Genomic DNA, 20136 nt, shown 5'->3' with positions numbered 1-20136 from the left:
CATTTAAGTATTGTGGGAAGATATGTGTTTGAAACTCTGAGAATCTGCTGTTGTACTTGCACATGAGAGAGTGCATGGGACAGAGAGATAAAGGAATGTGTGGAGTACATAAAAGAGAAGGAAATGGTACTGATTTCTCACAATATATCATCAGGAAAACTACAAAGTGTTCAGCTGAAAGTAGACCATGATGGATATTAATATTGAGTCTTTGTGTAGATTCAGCATACTTTGTAAGTTGCAGCAAGTGCTAAAAGTGACCTCTATTCGCTTCTACACATACTTGGCCATAGGAAGCCTGGCTTGCTAGATCCTGAGATCTGTCTTTTAGAAATTATTAAATTTGGGGGGGGGGGGGGGGGTCAAGTTGTACTGTCATGCTGGAGCCAGAATTCACCCTCTCATATTTCAACTAGGAATACAAACTGAATGACTAGTTTTTATTCATTTGCATCCAGAGCACCTTAGAAAACTGACCAATTACCCTGAATCTAGAGATAATGCATTACTCCCATCCCTACATTTCGTAGATGTGCAGTAGTTTTGATAAATTATTGTGAGTTATCAGCATGTTAAAGTGGTAATCAGTGGGGTTGTTATGACCTAGAAATGCCTGTGACTTTACATCTGTTGACTCTAAACTACAGACCTTCATCAATCGCTGCCTCAGATAAATTTTGAATATCTGTTGGCTAGAAGTGATTCAAAACCAAGAACTTTGGAGAAAGACTGGTGAAACAGAGGTGTCCATACAGATGAAGCTATGGAAATGGAATTGGAGGAAGGAAAATGAGGCTGTCGAGAGAGAGGCACTAGACTGGAACCCGCAGGGAAGACGGAAAAGAGGGAGGCCTAGACAGACGTGGCGAAGACCTGTTCACGCTGAGGTACTGGAAGAAGGAAAGAGCTGGAATGCAGTGAAGAGAATTGCTGTCAGGAACAGGTGGAGATGCTTTGTTGACGCGCTATGTTCCGCAGGGAACTACAGGAATTAACACATCTGTTGACATTTCACAAAACACATCATCCTGAAATAATGTTCCACAAATCCGTATGTTCTTGAGTACTCAAACACACAGTAAACATGGTCCAAAGGGTGTTAACATAAGCACTAACAGACACTTGATTATGTAATCTGTAGCAGACGAAACTAACTGATTGAAACCAGTTCACAGTCTGTTAAGAACCACTGCTGCCACCTGGTGACTACCCGTACACAACGCAGCCCATATTATGTGCACTGGGAACTAATAATTATAAAATATTTACAATTGAGTTCATGGTATACTTTTAGGCTGAACACCCAGTAACAATAGAAATCCATAATACACCTTCCACGTTCTCTGAATGTTCATGTGTAACGTGAATTGGACATTATCCATTTCTAGTGATGCTAGTTTAGCCTATTCTAACATGGTGTTTTGAGAGAGCACATCGTCTCTTGTCTCAGTGGTTTTGAAAAGCCTCACCCATCCCTCTTCGAAATTACCATCATCCCGATTAAGTTTTACATTTCTCCCCATGCAAATATTTTGCAGCCTCTATTACATTTCTATTCAATTTATTCCTTTCTTTTCTGATAACGTCCCTCTTGATAACTTTATGCCCGCTCCTGATTATATGCTCCGATAGCCCTGTTTTGGGGACCCCTCTACCTAATCCTCATATTACACTTTACAATGCAGCATTATGTTCTAGTGCTTAGAAAGCATTATGGACCTCATGAAGAGGGCAGTTGTGCCCTGAAACGTCGTTCTTCAACAATTGCATACTCACTTACGTAAGTAGTTCTTTAAACTAATTTATACTATTTTTAGTATTTTTTATATTATATAGTGAGTAATACGCACCCAGCCACAATATTCTTCTTCTTTCTTTTCGTCCTTTTCCTCTCTTGCTACTATTTTTTTGTTTCTACTACAGCTAGAACTCACCAAATGTCTGTGTGACTATATATGCCACAGTAAATCGAATATAGTTGAAACAAACATAAAGCGCATATATACGCCTTCCGCACTACAGTAGCACAATGCGGAGGGCGTATATATACGCCATCCACACTTAAGGGGTTAAAAAGTAAATGTCTAAATATGCACTTCTTTTGCACTGCAGTCACCTGGAAACAACAAACATTTCTTAAGGAGGTCAGGTCAGGTTCTTCAGGGACCATTTGGAATTTTATATTGGAGCGGTAGAATATCAGTTATGTTATCGGTATCAGTAAATTTTATATCTATACTTCATCGGTATTGGCCAAAATTTCATATTGGCCCATCCCTACAATTCGGTCATACAAAATCTTGTCTCAGTGAAGAAATTTCTTTTTGCCAGTGGTGCGGGATCAATCCTGTAATGGACCTGTAATTTGCTGCAAGTCCAGAGGGTTAACCAACTATTCCACAGTACCCCTGGAATTCTATACTACTCTGGGGGTGCTGTAGAGTACTTGGTTAGTGCACTGTTTGTAGGTTAGATCCTCACAACCAACAAAAAGAAATTTGTTCACCTGAAGACAAGAGAATAGTTGTTCTCTTGAAATGTAGTTAGAATAGGTAAACAGAGGAGCACTAGATGATGGATAATGTTCAGTTAACATTGAATGCACACCCAACAGCCTTTAGTTACAACTTACTGATTACCAGGGATTAAACCTGATTTCTTGGCATTCTGTGCAAGTGGTAGCACTGAGTTTCCAAACAGACATCTTGCCTTACAACCACCTAGTTCTCTGTGTAAAGTGCTGCAATGAGCGTTTTTTGCTCACCTGCAAATAGTTCACTTAGGAAACACTAGTGGTAGCACTGAGTTTCCAAACAGACCTTTTGCCTTACAACCACCTAGTTCTCTGTGTAGATTGCTGCAATGAGCGTTTTTTGCTCACCTGCAAATAGTTTACATAGGCAACACTAGATGGCATACAAAATTGATAGGTCTTCCGCTTGAGCGAAAAACACTCGAACGAGTGGAATACACTCGAACTCTCGAACCCTGTTATTACACGTATTTCCATCATTTGTGTATGGTAGTGGGCCTGTAAACATGAATCGTGAAGTTAAAAAGGAAGAGAAATTGAAAAATATGTGAACATAGTCATCTCCATGTTAAAATGCAGTTTTGTATATCTTACCGATATATGTGAAAATGAAATAGATTATGGGCTGAAACTACCTAGGCTGACATTTTATTTATCTTTGATTGTGGTCACATTAAAATGATGCTCATGCTCAATTCAATGTTGTAACTGCATTTTATTATTTCGCAGAATATAATTATTATTTTCGATAAGTGAACAATGATGTACACTTACTAGTTGCGCACTGTGATACGATATTTGTAATTGCTTATACAGGTTTGTCAGCATGTGTATCTATTTTATGTTTTGGTCTGTCGATATTGCATACTTTCATATGTGTTGTATTTGAGTCTTACATAATAATATACAGAATTATTATTTATAATTGTAATTGCATAGATTGGTTTCCTTCCATGTATGGACTTTAGGTTGACAGTTCTCCTTATTAGGCTGTGAGATATAATAGACGTTGTCAATCATTCCACTACGAGCGTGGGAGACTCAAAGGAGTTTGAGCGTGCAAAAGTGTCACCAGTGCACACTCTATCTCTTTGTATGTGTATGATATCCATGTTTTTCATTCTCTGGAACACGAAAAAGAGAATCCAATGATTAAATTTACTACTGATGTCTACAAAGAGGATAAGATGGAAAACAAAGATTTATAAGCTTATGTATAAATACCACCCAGCACTTGAGAATTGAATTGCAGATTACAAGAACAAAAAACATCAAATGATAATGGAATTAAAATAAGTGGTAATATACTAGCAATAAATACACTCAATATATTAATATCGTGCATTTCTTTCTTTTAGGGAAACACTGATGAGATATTATGAGAAGGATATTTTTAAATTGCTGATTTGCTCTGTTCCATATGCTTGGGAAATGCAGATGTGCGCTGATGTAGTGATAGTTCAGGTTAGTTATATTGGCTATTAAATATTGTATACAGTGCTTTTAATATTTTAGTAGTTTTTTTTTATATACCAGTGAAGTGCAAATAAAAAAATTACTTCTTCATTCTAATAAATTTAGTTCATTTTTCCCTACAGTTTTTGTTTGTGATAGATTTCTCCACATGTCTGGTTACTTTGTCAGGCATGTACTATCAGACATTAAAATAATAACACAATGACAGTCTAAATAACATGCTATTTGAAGAAGAATTGGATCAAGTAAAATGATCAGTATTTCCAACACACCAGTATACTATTTATTGCTTGATACCAATAGATTTACTAATTAATTTCTCCCTTTTTTATGAACTTTAATTTTTATATGTACACACACAATGTTCCTTCTGTGGTGAAACTTTAGTATATTCAGGGTTGCTACACATCTGGAAAACCTGGAAAACAGGGAAATGTCAGGGAATTTGCCTTGTCTGGGAATTCTGCAGGTTGTCTGGAATTTACGTGCATTTTAGATTCTTAACGGGAAAAAGTTGCAAAATGAAGAAGCGTTTCATTTCCACTTCTGGATTTGGTTCTTGTGATTTCATTCCCCAAAAGATTCAGTTCAGAAACTTGATCCTTTCGTTCTTATGATTGTGCAAAATTATGGTTCCTTTGAATGTCGGTAATAAATTTTTAACTTTCATAATGCTAGATTTTAGAAAGAATATCTAGTGCAGATATCTGATTGGTAACTAAAGTACGTTAATATGATCTTAGTCTTGTTTGTTACTGGTATCAGAAAGTGTACTGATATCATTTTTTCCCCAATATCAATAAACTACTGATATAAAATTCACTGTTAACAATAATCGATATTCTGCTGAATCAATATAAAATTATAAATGTTCCTTGAAGAACATGAATCTCCTTTATTAATCTATGTAAGCAGATGACTGCAATGGATCTTGCCTTTGAAAAACAAACTGCTCATGTAAACATTTACTTTACAAAACCATGACATATGAATTATATGGTTTTATTCATAAAAATTAGGGATGGGACCGATTAATCGGTACTCTATCGGTATCGGCCGATATAGGCATGGTTCTTCAAGGACCATTTCTAATTTTATATCGGATTAGTAGAATATCGGTTATCGGTAAATTTTATATCGGTACTTTATCGGTATCAGCCAAATTTCATATCGGCCCATCCCTAATAAAAATAATAATAAAATGGTATAATATTGCACTAAATTGCTATTTATGAATATATCAGATTGGTAAAATTACCAATACACTGATATGCTTACATTGACCAAAATCAACACCAATAATAATAATAATAAAGGTGAGGATGGTATGGCTATGAGGGGAAATGGAGGGAGCCATTGAATAATTAATTTAAAATAGTAATGTACTGTGTATTAAGTACTCTGGGGAAAAAAATGAAAATTCTGGAATACTCAGGGAAAATACATTAGAGTTCATGTGTTAACTCTAAAAGGGGGGGGGGGGGTAAATACAGCCTGGCATGATGCTGATCACATCATCCCAACTATGGCAGAGATCAAGAATATGTGCAGCTCTATATCCTCTGTGTGTGTGTGCGTGCATGCACATGGGGTACTTTTACCTTTACGTTACCTTACATGTCACTGCACCTATGTAAACAATTTTTTTAAACAATTAATATTTTTCGTTTAACGTGCTTGTCAAAAATCAATATACCAAGTATAAGAATCATATACTGTACATCTACAATGTGTCACTGTACAAACCTACCATGCTTACCAAGTAGACCTTTTTAAAGATGAGGCCAGACCAAGAACAAGACATATCTGTAATATTTAAATGAAACAAGACTTAAGTTTTTCACAGTTTAGCTTTTATTTTTATCGAGGTAGTAATAGAAAGCTGCATGGAAAGTAAAACAGAATTCTCTAAATCCATTTACTTTGTTAGTGTCCTTTGCATAACAATCTACCTAACAGAGCTGTTGATTAGGTAAATTTTAGTTTTTAAATCTTATTCAATTAACAATGTTTTTTAAAGATTAGTACTTACCGTAACATTTGTGACTTGTGTGTGTAGATGCATTTCGAGTCTGAATATGTGAATATCAAATTTAAGCTCCACACTTTAAAGTAAATATTTTAAATATATATGTACCATGTAATTTAATTGACGTTCATATTTACTATGTGCGAATTACTCACAAGATTAACAATATAAATTTAGTTTTACTTAGTTTTTTGCGAGTATAATTCGTTCTTCAATTACGACGTTTCGAGAGATAACTTCTCTGTTCTTCAGGTTATAAGCAATTCATAGGGTCTTAGCTTCGCCAAAATATTTCTTCCATAGTCAACAGGATCAAGGATTAGTTGAAATGTGAGCGGGGATAAAATATAGGAAGATCGATTACACACTGACAATTTACTTGCTTAAAAAACATCGTTACCTAAGTTAAAACCTATTATAAAAACTTATTGGTCCTCCTGTATAAATTTTTAAAACTGTAAAAACCTTTAAAATTCTAGAAACCGTTCACTATTTCACAGTCAAGTTGTCTGCAAAGAGCTTCCCTTGCGAATGTGGAAGCAGTCGAATGAGCTGTGTTTTGTTCATCATTTCCCCTCCCTCCCCTCTTCATTACGTCATATCTAGTTCAAAATCTTCCTCTTTCGAAGCCTCGCGCAAAACTTCTGGGGTCACGTGGAATCCAAGGCTTTTATATTCTTTCTTATCCCATTTTTTATCACGTTTCACCAGTTTGTCTTTGTGGTCTGCTGTATCCCCACTCTAATCCTTTATGGCCTTTCTTCCCTTGAAATCTTGAAATAATTTACACACTTCTGTAAGTATTGCTATGTGAATTATTACAGTTACTAAATACATGTACCAAGAAAGAATAATATATTTGTAGGAATCTCAGAATAGAACCAAACTGTTAATGGTTATATCCATTGGTGCAAAAGTGGAGGAACCATTTAGGGAAATCTTGCTGCATCTAAGGACCACAATAAAAGAGCTTGTATGCCCTTTAAAATATATATTCTGGAACATTGTTTAAAATGTTGCCTGCCTAATGGTTAATGTACACTCCTCACAAAAAGTTTGGAATATTGTTGTATTAGGCACAACAAGTTTGGAATAATAATGTATTAGGCAATAGGTGATATGCATGGTGGCATATGTTGGCGAAAAGACAAGAATGTCTACAAGAGAGATGCCATGTGTTGTTGCATTCCAAGGCTATGTCTATCACCTATTGTCTAACGTAACAATATTCCAAACTTTTTGTGAGGAGTGTATTATCCTAAGAATACCAATATTCAAATTCTGGGTATGGATGGGATATGTGTTCATTCATATCTTTTTGGTTTATCATTCAACCTAAACGAGATAATACCTTTAATTTTGTGAAGACCAATAAATATCAGCTTGATTTTTCAGTTTCTTCTTTCCTAGGATGACAAATTAGTCAAATTCATTATCCATTGATATGACATTACCCTATTTAACATGGTAGACTAGATCAAAAAGCAAACTAGTTTGCAGATGTACATCGGAAAGTCGTGTGACCTGACTATGTGGGTTAGGATCATTCAACTAAACCTCGGCCATTAGTATGATGTTGGGGGGGGGGGGGGGTTCAAATGTTGTTAATGTATTCCTTGGAATTTGTGCAAGGAAGTGGTGTAAAATATAAGAAAAGCACACAGTGGGGATTATACAGAAAACTGGTGGAGCTTTATTCCTGGTAGCAACCTGTGCAATGCAACTGCCTTAAACATGCTATTTACATTAAAAAACTATGTGCACATGTGTAAAACTTTGTTTATGCACCCTTTATAAACGCACATGCATCATTCTGCAGTGGTTGTTTAAGTGTTGATCTGTATTCTTAACCAGAATTTTATCAATTGTACTATAATTTTATCCTTACTCAGTACAAGTATTAAATACAAATAATGTCCAATAGAAATGCAGACCTAATGTTGTTTTATTTTGTTTCAATTTAAAATTAAATAATGTTATTTTATTATAAAGTAGCCAGCTGCATTGTGTAAGGGTGATAATATAACTTCTATAAATTTTTAGGATATAATAATTGTTTTCAGTTGTGAAAAACAACCATTTAAAGCTTTTCTACTTTGTAAAAAGAGTGGAGAGAATTTTCCTTGGTGGAAAAATGTTGATACTTTGTATTATGTGATTTATAAACACTTACTCACATTGTGTATCCTATCACTATTCATGGTATTAATAATTATGAACATTTTCCTTACTAATCATGAAGTTAATGCTTTATGACGAGATTGCATTAATTTTTTTCTTCTTTACTTCCAAAGCAAGATTTCATGAACACCTTTGGCAAAAGCATTGCTTGCTTCATTCTTGAGTGGCCGCGGTGGCTCAGTCGGTAACACGTCTGACTACCATGCTAAAGGTCCCGGGTTCGATCCCCGGCCGGTTCAAATCCGGGAACTTTTCTAACGATGGAAGCGGCCCCGGCGCCCACCCAGCGTCGAATAACATGGGTACCTGGGGGAAACCCTGGGGGGTAAAGGCGGTCAGGGGCATGATGCTGATCACATCACCCCCACTCACGACCGGATCAAGAAAGTGTGGGGCGTTACCCCCACACCCCCTATACGCCTTCATGGCATGGTGCTATGCACAGGGGAGCACTTTGCTTTTTTTCACTTTACCTTTGCTTCATTCTTTATTTGGATCAGCTCTCACATTTTGTGGCATGTTTTCTTTATACTTTAATTGGTTATGCACAGCCACATGCACTTCTGCATGTTGTAATGATTCTCTTAACTTTTAATAGTATTGTTACAATGTGGAAGTGCTTGTGACGTACAAAGTAAAAAATTATATAAAGTAAGGAAAGATTGTTATAAACAAACACATCTATCAAACTTGGAATTTCTGCAAACAAACAACTCTGCTCCTGAACCATGCCACCTTCACCTGAAATTGAGAGAAAAGTTTGTAAGTACAGATAAGTGTAGTACATTATTCTTGCAGATTTTAATCATCCTAAACTTATACTCCTATGCTCAGTGGCGGTGATTAGAGGGGCAGTTGCCCCCCACCATACTTTTCGGCACTGTGCTAAACCTTATATACAAAGGGAAATGTGCTGTCTTTGCCCCCTTCAGTTTTGGCACCTTGCCCCTTCCTGGTACACCCTTGGCAATGTGGATCAAAAAATGTTGAATGCCTGAACAACTTCTGAAATGGAATGTTCCATGCTCCAGCTATCATTCTGCATTCATACTCTGATAATTCTTGCCGTGTAGCTACAATCACATTACAAAAAGTAGCACAAGAGACTCAAGAGTACAACTACAAGCACTGATAACGCTCTGTCTATTTATACAGATGTTATGTGATGCTAGTGCCACATGAATATTTGCACTGCTATCACATAACTTTTGGCACTTGATTGATTGATTGATTGATTTAGTGTTTTAAGTACACTTTATGCACAGTAAAGCTAATCGGGACTGGACCTACGGTTTAAAGTGGGATCCTAACCACTATGTGCCTCCTCCACCGGGAATCGAACCTGGGACCCCTTGATTACAAGGTGGCGACACTAACACTGCGCCATCGGGGAGGCCTGTTTGGTAGTTGAGTGTAAGTTTTCAAGTGGGATTGTATCATTGCAATATACCAGAGTTTTGCTTTAAAATATTCATAATTTCAAACGAGATAATCAATTAATTACGAAATCCATTTATTTCCACAATATTGTTGCATGTTGCATAAGGCGCCCACCCAGCATCACACAAAGTAGGTACCTGGAGGAAACTCTGGGGAGTAAAGGCATCCAGGGGCATGGTGCTGATCACATCATCCCCACCTTCGGCTGTGATCAAGAAAGTGTGGGGCCCTAACTACACACCCCCTATACGCCTTCATGGCGTGGTGCAAAGCACTGGGGGGCACTTTACTTTTTACCTTCTAATACTAGTGCTATTGGCTATGTCTTAGTTAATATCAGTAATTTTATGTGGATACTAGTACAGTTTATTCCTTATTACCTTGTTTACAGTGTAATTAAGTTATGGATCAAAGATACGAATTCACCCAGTTAAGAATCCTAGCAACACAGTGTGCATTGTTGAGAGGAAATCATCAAATTTCTAATTGTAAGGTTAATAATGAAATGAGTAGAGGAGACAGTGCAGGGTTGTTACACATTTAGAAAAGAGGGAAATGTCAGGGAATTTTGCAGATCATCTGAAATTTACATGCAGTTTGGAGTCTGCAAGAGAAAAAGTTGCAAAATGAACATGTCTGGATTTGGTTCATATGATTCCACTCCCCAAAAAGATTCAGTTCATAAACTTGTTCCTCTCGTCTTATGATTCTCAGTTTGGTACAAAATTGTGGTTCCTTCGAATTTTGGATCTACATAGACTTGTAGGTAATATATTTAATTTTCACTTTTTTGTACTAAGTTTTAGAAAGATGTAAAAGTTGTAGTCCAACTATACTGATCATAATTATCGGAAAGTTTGGTGTAGGAAGAAAATCAATTTTGATAGAAAGATTATAACACTAGTAGAATTTTATGTGGTAATATTAGCCTGTTATCTGTTGATTCTGCATGATAGTAGTGTGTACATGAATTGTGCACAAAGCTTCTCTTTCTTTACGTTTATAAGTTCACACCATCTGGAGACATTTTTGTTGAATATTGGAATTGTATAGCAAATCCACCAGAGAGTGAAAAATGTAGTTTGATTTATGAATGCAATTTAACGTTTTTCTTTGAATATGCATGTTTTTTGTGTGTAGAATGAAATTTGCTTTAAATAGTGGCGAAAGTGAATATTCATAATAATTAATGGACCTGTATATTTAATTGGAAAACACAAGGTTTAAAAGCAAAAATCATGGTGATAAACATGTTGACAAAATTTCCTTTCACTAGTGTTGCCACCTACGGAGATATGTCCCTAAAATGACACTTTTTCACTTAATGCATTAATCGCCTGTCATAAATCCATCAAATGCTGCATATGATAAATATTGATTGCAAATGACAGGTTGACATGGCATCAGACATCTGATTATGAGCCTTCGATAATTTCTTATATGTTTTTTTTCTCACTGAAAATTGCATTTCTGGAAGAAAAAAAAATTAACGCTGCCTTCCACCAGTTATTAATTTATATAATTTTCTGTATGCAGTAAAATTATAATGTTAAGCATTGAAAATTATGTCAATGGAAGAGGCTTTATAATGCAGAAACCCTGGTGTAAATATCTCTTGCGGTTTTCATTATATAAATTTTCAAAATTTGGGTTGCGTGACTTTTGAAACACACTGTATACATAGTCTTCATTTCAATCTCAGTTTTTTAAATTTTGGGGGGAGAGAGTCACCTTTTAAAATGACTTGTATTGTGGTTATGCATATTGTAGAAAATCAGCAGAATTTCTTCGGCATACTGTATTTTTAATGCAGAGATAGTATGTTTTCTGTGTGGGTGTAGAACATAATCTAATTTCTTTAGTTTTTGCCTAAACAGAAAGAAAAACTACATTTTTAAATTTAAGAGACCGGAGTATATCAATTATACTTTTATGTCCATAAAATAATATAACAAAATTGCAGAATTCTGCACTAAGTTACAGGTTAGTTACAGAATTATCATATCAGCAATTTTACTGATAAACGGATACACTAATGTGCATATCAGTGGCTTATTCTCCCATGTTGGTAAACCAACTTATTTTATATATATAGAAATTGCTGGAAAATTTGAAGTTTGTCAGACTTATGTTTTGGTTTTACTTGCATGTCTGCACTGGTGTTTTATTTCTATTATATCTAATTAATATACTTAGGCATATCATAAATTCTGTTACAAAGTTAATAATGAACTACAGGCACAGTGAGCAAGCTAATGTATTAATATTTGGATGTTACAAAGGTACAGGCCTTGCCAACACAGAGCACCAATGAAGGCCCGAAGTCTCTGAGGCCAGTCATCGATCGGAGCACGCACGGTCTCGGGGGGAAAGTCCGCCACTGCCTTCACAAGAAAATGCTTGAGACTCGCAAGGTTTGGATGCCCCTTCCTACAGACCATGCCCTCCAAAAGTGACCACAACCTGTAGTCCAATGGGCTGAGGTCGGGGCTGCTGGAGAGCCAATCAGCCTAAGCAATGAAATCAAGCACATTCCTCTGAACCCACTCATGTGTAGTCTTTGCCTTCTGAACCGGTTCTGAGTCCTGCTGGAAGCTCCACAGCTCGTTGTTGAACATGGTGCGGGTCAATGATTTCACCAGTGGCTCCAACACTGTCGCTTGGTACACTTTTGCAGATGTTTTCGCACCATGTTCACAGAAGTGGAGGTCAGTTGTGCCATCGTATGAAACCCCCCACCAAACCATCACTGAGGCGGGATGATGGCCTCTGAAGATCCGTGAGATGTTGAGGCATAAACACGGTCGTTTTGACGATTGTAAGACACTTCGATCGTGAAGATTTTTTCGTCAGTGAAGAGGATCCTTTTGTGGCCACCATTTGCGTAACGCTGAAGGAGTTTTTTTGTTTTCTGCTCCCTCTGGACCTTAAGCTGTGGAGTGAGGACATGACCAGTACTTTGCCAATAAGCGCGGAGTCCTAGGTCACTTTGGAGCACACGCAACATCGACATTTTTTAAATGTTCAGCTCTTGAGCCATCACTGCTTGTTTCCTGACAGGATTTAGTCGAATCTGCGCCGCCACTGCTTTCACGAGCTTCTGGCTCCATACGTTGCGAGGTCTACCTTTCCTGGGGCTGTCCTCAATTGTCCCTGTGTCACAGTATCTGTTGATGGTCCAATGCACGAACATCCTGCTGATATTCAGCTTTTTCAGGGTGTTGAAAATGTCCGATGGTGATGTGCCAACTTTGTGCAGTGCGATTACTGCCACACAGTTCTCGTATACACCCCACGCCATTCGACTCGCAGTGAAATTCACCTTTCCGCTACCACAGACAAACACACAATGATACTGGTTGTTGTTTGATCCAACATTGCGGGGTTACCTTGCCAACCAGTGTTGCCATCCCTGTCTAAACTTTGTAATAGAATTTATGATATGACTAGGTATATGTATACAATAAATAAGAATTGTTGTGGTAAACCCGGTCAAATTTTCAGAATATGCCACTGGTGCCTGTATCAGATAGTACCATATCGTGCCCAAGGTATTGGGTAAGAAGGAACAAGTCTTCTGTCAGTCTTAGCATAGCAGGAAATAGAGAAAGGAATGAGGAATAAGTAATCAGGCAAACGTTAGGTTATTGACTTGAGAGACGGGTATGGAATGAGCGTTGGAATACGGTTGGCAGTTGGTGAGAATACGAGAGAGAGTAAGGACTGGAATTGTGTGAGAGAGAGAGAGAAGGGAAGTGGGAAGCGATTATTGGGCAATGGTGCGTGAACAGATTGAATTCTGACAGTAAGGTCGGACAAGTGACAATTGAGAGGACAAGTGTTGAAATAACCTTCATCTATTTGTGAGGCAAGTATTATCCTCTTCTTACCAATATCCATATCGGTTCAGTCAAGGAGAGTACAGAAACCTAATTACTGTACGTGTGAATTCTTTTGCCATAACTTTGGATGTAACCTTTCACACACATCATACTTTAGGCTAAGCAAGTGATAACCACCTGAAAGATGAATGATGAATAACTACACCACCCAAAACAATCTAAAGGTTCTTGGTTCGATCCCAACACAGTTTTAACATTGCGATATGGAACTGAAAGATTAATGTTTAATCTGTCCCATCTCTTGTTCTTAATATTCTAGTTATCTCATACATGAAATTATTTTTACTTAGTATTATTAGTTTAGATAAAACTGGTAGAATGATGTGGCATAGTTCCAATGGAATACTTATATATTACGCGTAACATTTAAATGTTGTGAAGTACTTTAAATTGTTGCAGTGTTCAGGTTCAGGATGATAATTAGTAAGAGTATCAGTACTTGTTCAAATTATTATTGGTTCAGTTCTAGTGAAAATGAAAGCTTTCTGTTCATGCTTTGAGAAAGAAGAAAGATGTGATGGCAAGCTAATGTACATGAAACTCTTTTTTATAATGTTCTTTTAATTCTAGTTGCCACCAATGTACCGTGTTTCAAAATGATGTGAACGATTTCAACTCGTTATATTTTATTCATAAATTGTCAAAATAAGATACAATTTCACACGTATGTAATGCAAATGTCCAAGTTTAAGTGCCAATGGTTATCGCGAAGTTAACTCATAAATCATTACTCTGCATTCTGCACACATCAATACGGTAATCTAACTCCATGCAGGCACGTTTCAGCATGTTCTCGTCAATGGTTTGTGCCTCAGCACTATTGCATTATAGTTCTTTACTGGTGGATCTTCGTGAAATCGTGTACGAAACTGACATTGCACATTCACAACTGACCTACTTTCGAAAAATGCTTTCTCCTCACCACTGGCGCCCATTTTGCAACTGGTCAGCCTGGCACCTGGTGGAAGAATTTAGAACTACTAGGGCTGTTCCAAAAAAAAACAACTTAAGGATGTGTTGGAATGTACTTCACTGAATATTCGATCAGTGATTATGTTGCATTCATTGTTCATGGAACATGTTTTTATCATTCAAATCATTTTGAAACACCCTATATTAATAGAACTTCATAAAAAACAGTTTTGTGGATAAATTAGTATTTTATTTCAGTATATTGAAAGATTTCTTGCTTTGAAATTTGGAAACTTTGTTCTGGACAGCAGGGATTATTATTTCATTTTGCCAAAAGGTTTGTTTGTCAAAGTTTAAGTCCACTTAAGTGCTCAGATAGGTCAATCACTATTTAATTTTATCATATCAGTAGAGATCCGTAAAAGTAATTTTTGTAATTCGCAAAGTACATGTGAAGTTATGCAAAAATTTGTTAAAATCTTTCATACGTAAAAAAAAAAAAAAAAAAAAAAAAAGGTAAAGTGTTCCCCTGTGCATAGCACCACGCCATGAAGGCGTATAGGGGGTGTGGGGGTAACGCCCCACACTTTCTTGATCCGGTCGTGAGTGGGGGTGATGTGATCAGCATCACGCCCCTGACCGCCTTTACCCCCCAGGGTTTCCCCCAGGTACCCATGTTATTCGACACTGGGTGGGCGCCGGGGCCGCTTCCACCGTTAGAAAAGTTCCCGGATTTGAACCGGCCGGGGATCGAACCCGGGACCTTTAGCATGGTAGTCAGACGCGTTACCGACTTTCATACGTGCATACCACATTAACAGCTTTCTCATGTTAGCATTTTCAGTAGTTTTAGTCATGGACATGAAATGATTTGCCACTGGCTTTTGTGAAAAACAAACTTGAAGACCGCTAGCCCAGATTATCATGGATGTGTAAATTTACCTCTCCAGATACTGAAATTGCTCCTTTTCAAACTAACTTTTTTTGTTTTCTTTTCTCTTAGGGTACAGATATATATGATGGAAAAGTAGAGTCATTTGTGAACTTGAATGTAGTGGATGTACTTAAGATTTTTGGGAAGAGCGTGAGATCTAAGTCTGGCAGATTTGGTAAAGGTGTTATTGTGACACCCCATGAGAAACTGGAACACTATTATGCAGCTATAATGAACAAAGTTTCAGTAAAGAGCACATTTTTAAAGCATTTGGCAGACACACTTCTTGCTGAGGTATGTATTTTACATTTTGTTGTTGCTGTTAAATCCTGCTGCTGCTTCTCCTCCTCCTCCACTCTCCTTCATTCATTAATCCGTCTGGTATGCAACAATTTTTCCTTAACTCTTTCGCTGTGGCAAGCAACTTAAGTCGATTTGCTTCAATATGCCTAACTTACAGAAAGCAACTGGAATCGATTTAGAATACTCTCGTTACTGCAGAACATGCTGCCATCTAGTCTCTGTGACTTGAACTATTTTCGAAGGAGATAACTCGCTTTGGTTCTGAACAAATGAGAAACATGTATGGCGGTGTGCATGTAAACAACAATGACAACAAGGATCATTTATCTGCTCGGTGGTCCAAGAGTTTTGAAAGGGCTTGAGGGTACATACACTTTTATTAGTAGTCTGCCCTCATTTCGCTATCTGTCCTACTTTTAACATTGTCTTTTTTTTAGGAATGTTGGATCAAATGGAAGGGTTATGAGCCCTACCAACACCCTCCCCCTGCTCCCTTGCCCCTTGTGCATGCCACTGTATCCACTTCAAAAACAATCAAAACCTAACACCAAGGGTAACTCCCAACTATGGCCCTTTTTCAATTATTGTTGTTATTATTGATTTGGTGTTTTAAGTCCACTTTATGCACAGTATGGCTAATCGGGACTGGACCTACAGTTTAAAGTGGGATCCGAACCACTTGTGCCTCCACCGGGTATCGAACCCGGGACCCCTTGATTACAAGGCTATGACGCTACCACTGCGCCATGGGGGAGGCCCTGGCCCTTTTTCAAAGAATAGGGGAAGATTTCATATCAGTACTTCAGAATACTTTTTTTTTACAAATGTATGCAATTCTGAAAATTTCCCCCCAAAACTATGCAGCAAAACCTATATCAGCCAAAATCCCACAGTGAAAGAGTTAACTTCCACAGAATGGCTGGCTGGCTACCTATATTTACCATCACCACATGACATCAATTAATGTGCCATTTCTTCAAAACTACAGACGATATTTCAGTTCTGTCTTTTTTGTTCATTTATATGCATATTATGGTATGACATACTCGAATAACAAAACAAGATATTCGTTGTTACTATTATTAACAAAGAGTTTGAAAGGCCTTTAGATTCTGCGTGAGTATTATGGGATTGATCTTATAAAATTGGCTTTGTCTCCTCAACCACCACTTTTTGTTGATATATTTCACTCTTACATATTTTAGTCAGAACGAAAGAACATTTTAACAACATGCGACAATTAGGGGTCCGGAAGAAATGCCCAATTTTCAAAATTTTCCAAAAATTACTTTCAACAATGTTGTGTGATTTCCTTTTGTTATTCAAAATTGGAGGCAGACATTTTTTTTAAAAAAAATATTTTGGGGGGATTCCCCCTTCCCCCTCCATATATATGCCGAATGTGCATACATTTTATATCGTCTGAATCTGTGATTCATTCCGCGTACAACGGTATATCATTCATCTCTCTAGGGCAATTAGCCTCTGAGCTATAGTCATTTCAATGTAACCCTGCATTTTTCTGAAAACCAAAGCTTGAGACAGTGGCGCGCAGGCCTTTTGTTTCACAGGTACAACTCGCGTTACATTGCTCATATGATAATGATGCAAATGTTTTACATGCCAGCGATAATTTCTATGTGCATGTTGATCTTTTTATGTCCTTTTTTTCGGGGGCAGAGGGGGGGAAACCCCATTTTTAAAAAAATAAAATAATAATTTTGGGGGATTCCCCCTTTCTCCTCCATATATACGCAGAATGTGCATAAATTTTGTATCGTCTGAATCTGTGATTCATTCCACGTACAATGGTATATCATTAATCTCTCTAGGGTAATTAGCCTCTGAGCTACAGTCATTTCAAGGTACTGCTGCATTATATCAGTGGCATGCTGATCATTTTTGGGGGGGTACAACTCGCGTTACATTGGTCATACGATAATAATGCAAATATTTTTGTGTTCCTTACATGTCATCGATAATTTCCATGTTCATGTCGACAGTGTCATGTACTTTTTTCTTGGGGGGAGGGGGAAATCCCAATTTTGAGGGTTCCCCCACCACATATATACCAAATTTGCATAAATTGTATATAGTCTGAATCTCTGGTTCATTCCGCGTACAACAGTATATCACTCATCTCTCTAGGGCAATTACCCTCCGATCTACATTCATTTAATTGAAACTCTGCATTTTGCTCAAAATCAGCTCGGGCATCAAGGGGGTTGGTTACATGTGAAAATGGCCTTGGACTCCAAAAGGTTAAGTGAATCTCATTACTAGGTTGTATTGATAGATTTTTTAAGTAGTATGTTACCCAAAAAGTTAACGTTATAAATAAACTTGATATCTTAAGTAAAGGATAACATTTAATGCATTCAGATTTCAAATTAAAGTGTAATAGTTACTATTATAACACCATTAAGCCTTGTTTCCATGATATGAAAAACTCAATATACTGACGAAGGCAGAAATTTATTTTATTATAAAACGTAACGTTTCAACCTTCTAGCAAGGTCTTCTTCAGACTCTGCACCAAGTACAAATGCAACATGGTACAAAACAGGACAATACACAAAAAAGAGGCTGAAAGACAGGTTGAAACAACATAGGGATGATGTACGACTTGAGAGAGAGAAGTGCGATATTTAAACACACGAGAGAAACAGGACATGACATAGAGTGGGATGAGGCTAAGCAGATAGGAAGGGAGAAGAGAATACTAGTGAGAAAATGGAAGGAGGCCAAGGAAATAGAGAAGAAAGGTGAAGAAGACACAATGAACTGGAATGGTGGTCTGAAGATAAACAAAGAATGGAAGAAGGTGTTAGAAAGAGTGGAAAGGACAAGAGAGAAAGAGAAGAGAAGAAGGAAGAAGAATGATGGAAAGAGAGCTCTTGAGATAAAGAGTCAAACCACATTCACTTTCAGGTGAAAGTACAGTTGACAAGGGAAAGCCACCTGCTAGAATGTTCCAGAACAACTTTCTAATAGTCTGGAGGGGAGTATTTTTGTGTATATATATCATCCTGTTTTGTACCTTGTTACATTTGTACTTGGTGCAGAGTGAAGAAGGCCTTGCTAGAAGGTTGAAACGTTACGTTTAGTTTATGTTTTATAATAAAATAAATGTCTGCCTTGGTCAGCATATTGAGTTTTTCGTAATAGTTACTGTATAATTTTTGTGTGTGCTATTTTTGATATTTATCCATCAAATTTTGGTTGCCAAACGACACCTAAATGTTAGGTCTAGTTTCAAATCATACTCTGAACTCCAGAACGATTTCAAGCATTTATCACAACTATGATGTGTGCATTTTTACTATTTCTTTTATTCCTTTAGATATCACTTGGAACAGTTACCAACATTGAAGAAGCTGTGGATTGGTATGGTTGCACCTATTGTGCTGTGGAAATGAGAAACACTGGTCAGCAGAACAACACTAATGAGGTACTTGTGGCTTTTAGATTTGTGTTCTTGTTGTGACCCCTTTTTTTTGGTCAAGAATTGAAGAATCGGGGCACACAGTCACAAAAAAAGCATTGTATTTTCTTTTTACAATAAATTAAAATATCACTTGTGATAGTATATTTTTCCTGTCGGCACATTTTCAACATGGAAATCATAAAGTGTGCATATCTAATTATATATGAAAGACATTTTATCTTTACAAATCATGTTGCAAAATATTTTTAAAATTATTTTTATTATTTTCTAGTGATGAGACAGTTAAATGGATAGTTACTATTGGCCAATACTAAAATTTCTGATAGTTTTAACAGTCTGGTATTTCTACAAACAGTCTGTAACTTTTAGAATTCTATTGAATAAATTTAGGTCTGTATTAGAGTACAGCATTTGACCACTTTCGTTCACTCGTACTCGTTCGAGTCGCCCACCCACGAGCATGCTATCATTTTGTGACAATAATCGTAGACACATATATGTAAAATATCCACCTTGGTAGTTTCAACCCACAATCATATATTTCATTTTCATGTGTCACTGTAAGATAGTCTAGTCTAAACTTCAATTTAATATGGAGACAATGGCTATGTTTACTTACGTTTCAATTTTACTGCATCTTTCACTTCACGATCCATATTTGATGGCCCACTAACAGAAAAGCTATGGTTATACATGCAATGTTCCTTCCATTCACTACACATTGCACGCTACACACTACACCAGGGATAGATGCAAAAGTACCCACATATGCTAGCATGTAGCTTAGGTGGCCAAGCACTGTTGTAGCAAATCAGCGCTTGAAGCTGAATGGCAGCATGAAAGTTGTTTCAAAGTAAGCAAATTTCAGAGTATTAGGGTCACGGTAGTAGACTCCTATCAGACATTGCAAGAGCTCTTAACAGTGTTCAATGTATGTGATCCGAAAATAGAAAAATCAACCTTTGTCAAGTTCCTTTA

The 20136-nt window shown here is 37.1% G+C and overlaps 1 protein-coding gene across 1 annotated transcript in view; it reads left to right on the top strand.

The window, feature by feature from the left end:
• LOC145988904 (activating signal cointegrator 1 complex subunit 3-like) overlaps positions 1-20136 on the top strand; it is a 209003-nt gene that overhangs the window by 117318 nt on the left and 71549 nt on the right. Inside the window, exons 13-15 of the mRNA XM_083124197.1 lie at positions 3892-3997; positions 15477-15701; positions 19054-19161. Of these exons, the coding sequence (XP_082980323.1) occupies positions 3892-3997; positions 15477-15701; positions 19054-19161 (439 nt within the window). The remainder of the gene's footprint in view (positions 1-3891; positions 3998-15476; positions 15702-19053; positions 19162-20136) is intronic.

The sequence above is a fragment of the Lepisma saccharinum genome, chromosome 6, assembly GCF_977018435.1.
Source record: "Lepisma saccharinum chromosome 6, izLepSacc3.1, whole genome shotgun sequence".
NCBI classification, from domain to species: domain Eukaryota; kingdom Metazoa; phylum Arthropoda; class Insecta; order Zygentoma; family Lepismatidae; genus Lepisma; species Lepisma saccharinum.
Note: the sequence above shows the minus strand (reverse complement) of the source record. Positions and strands in the feature narration are given on the sequence as shown.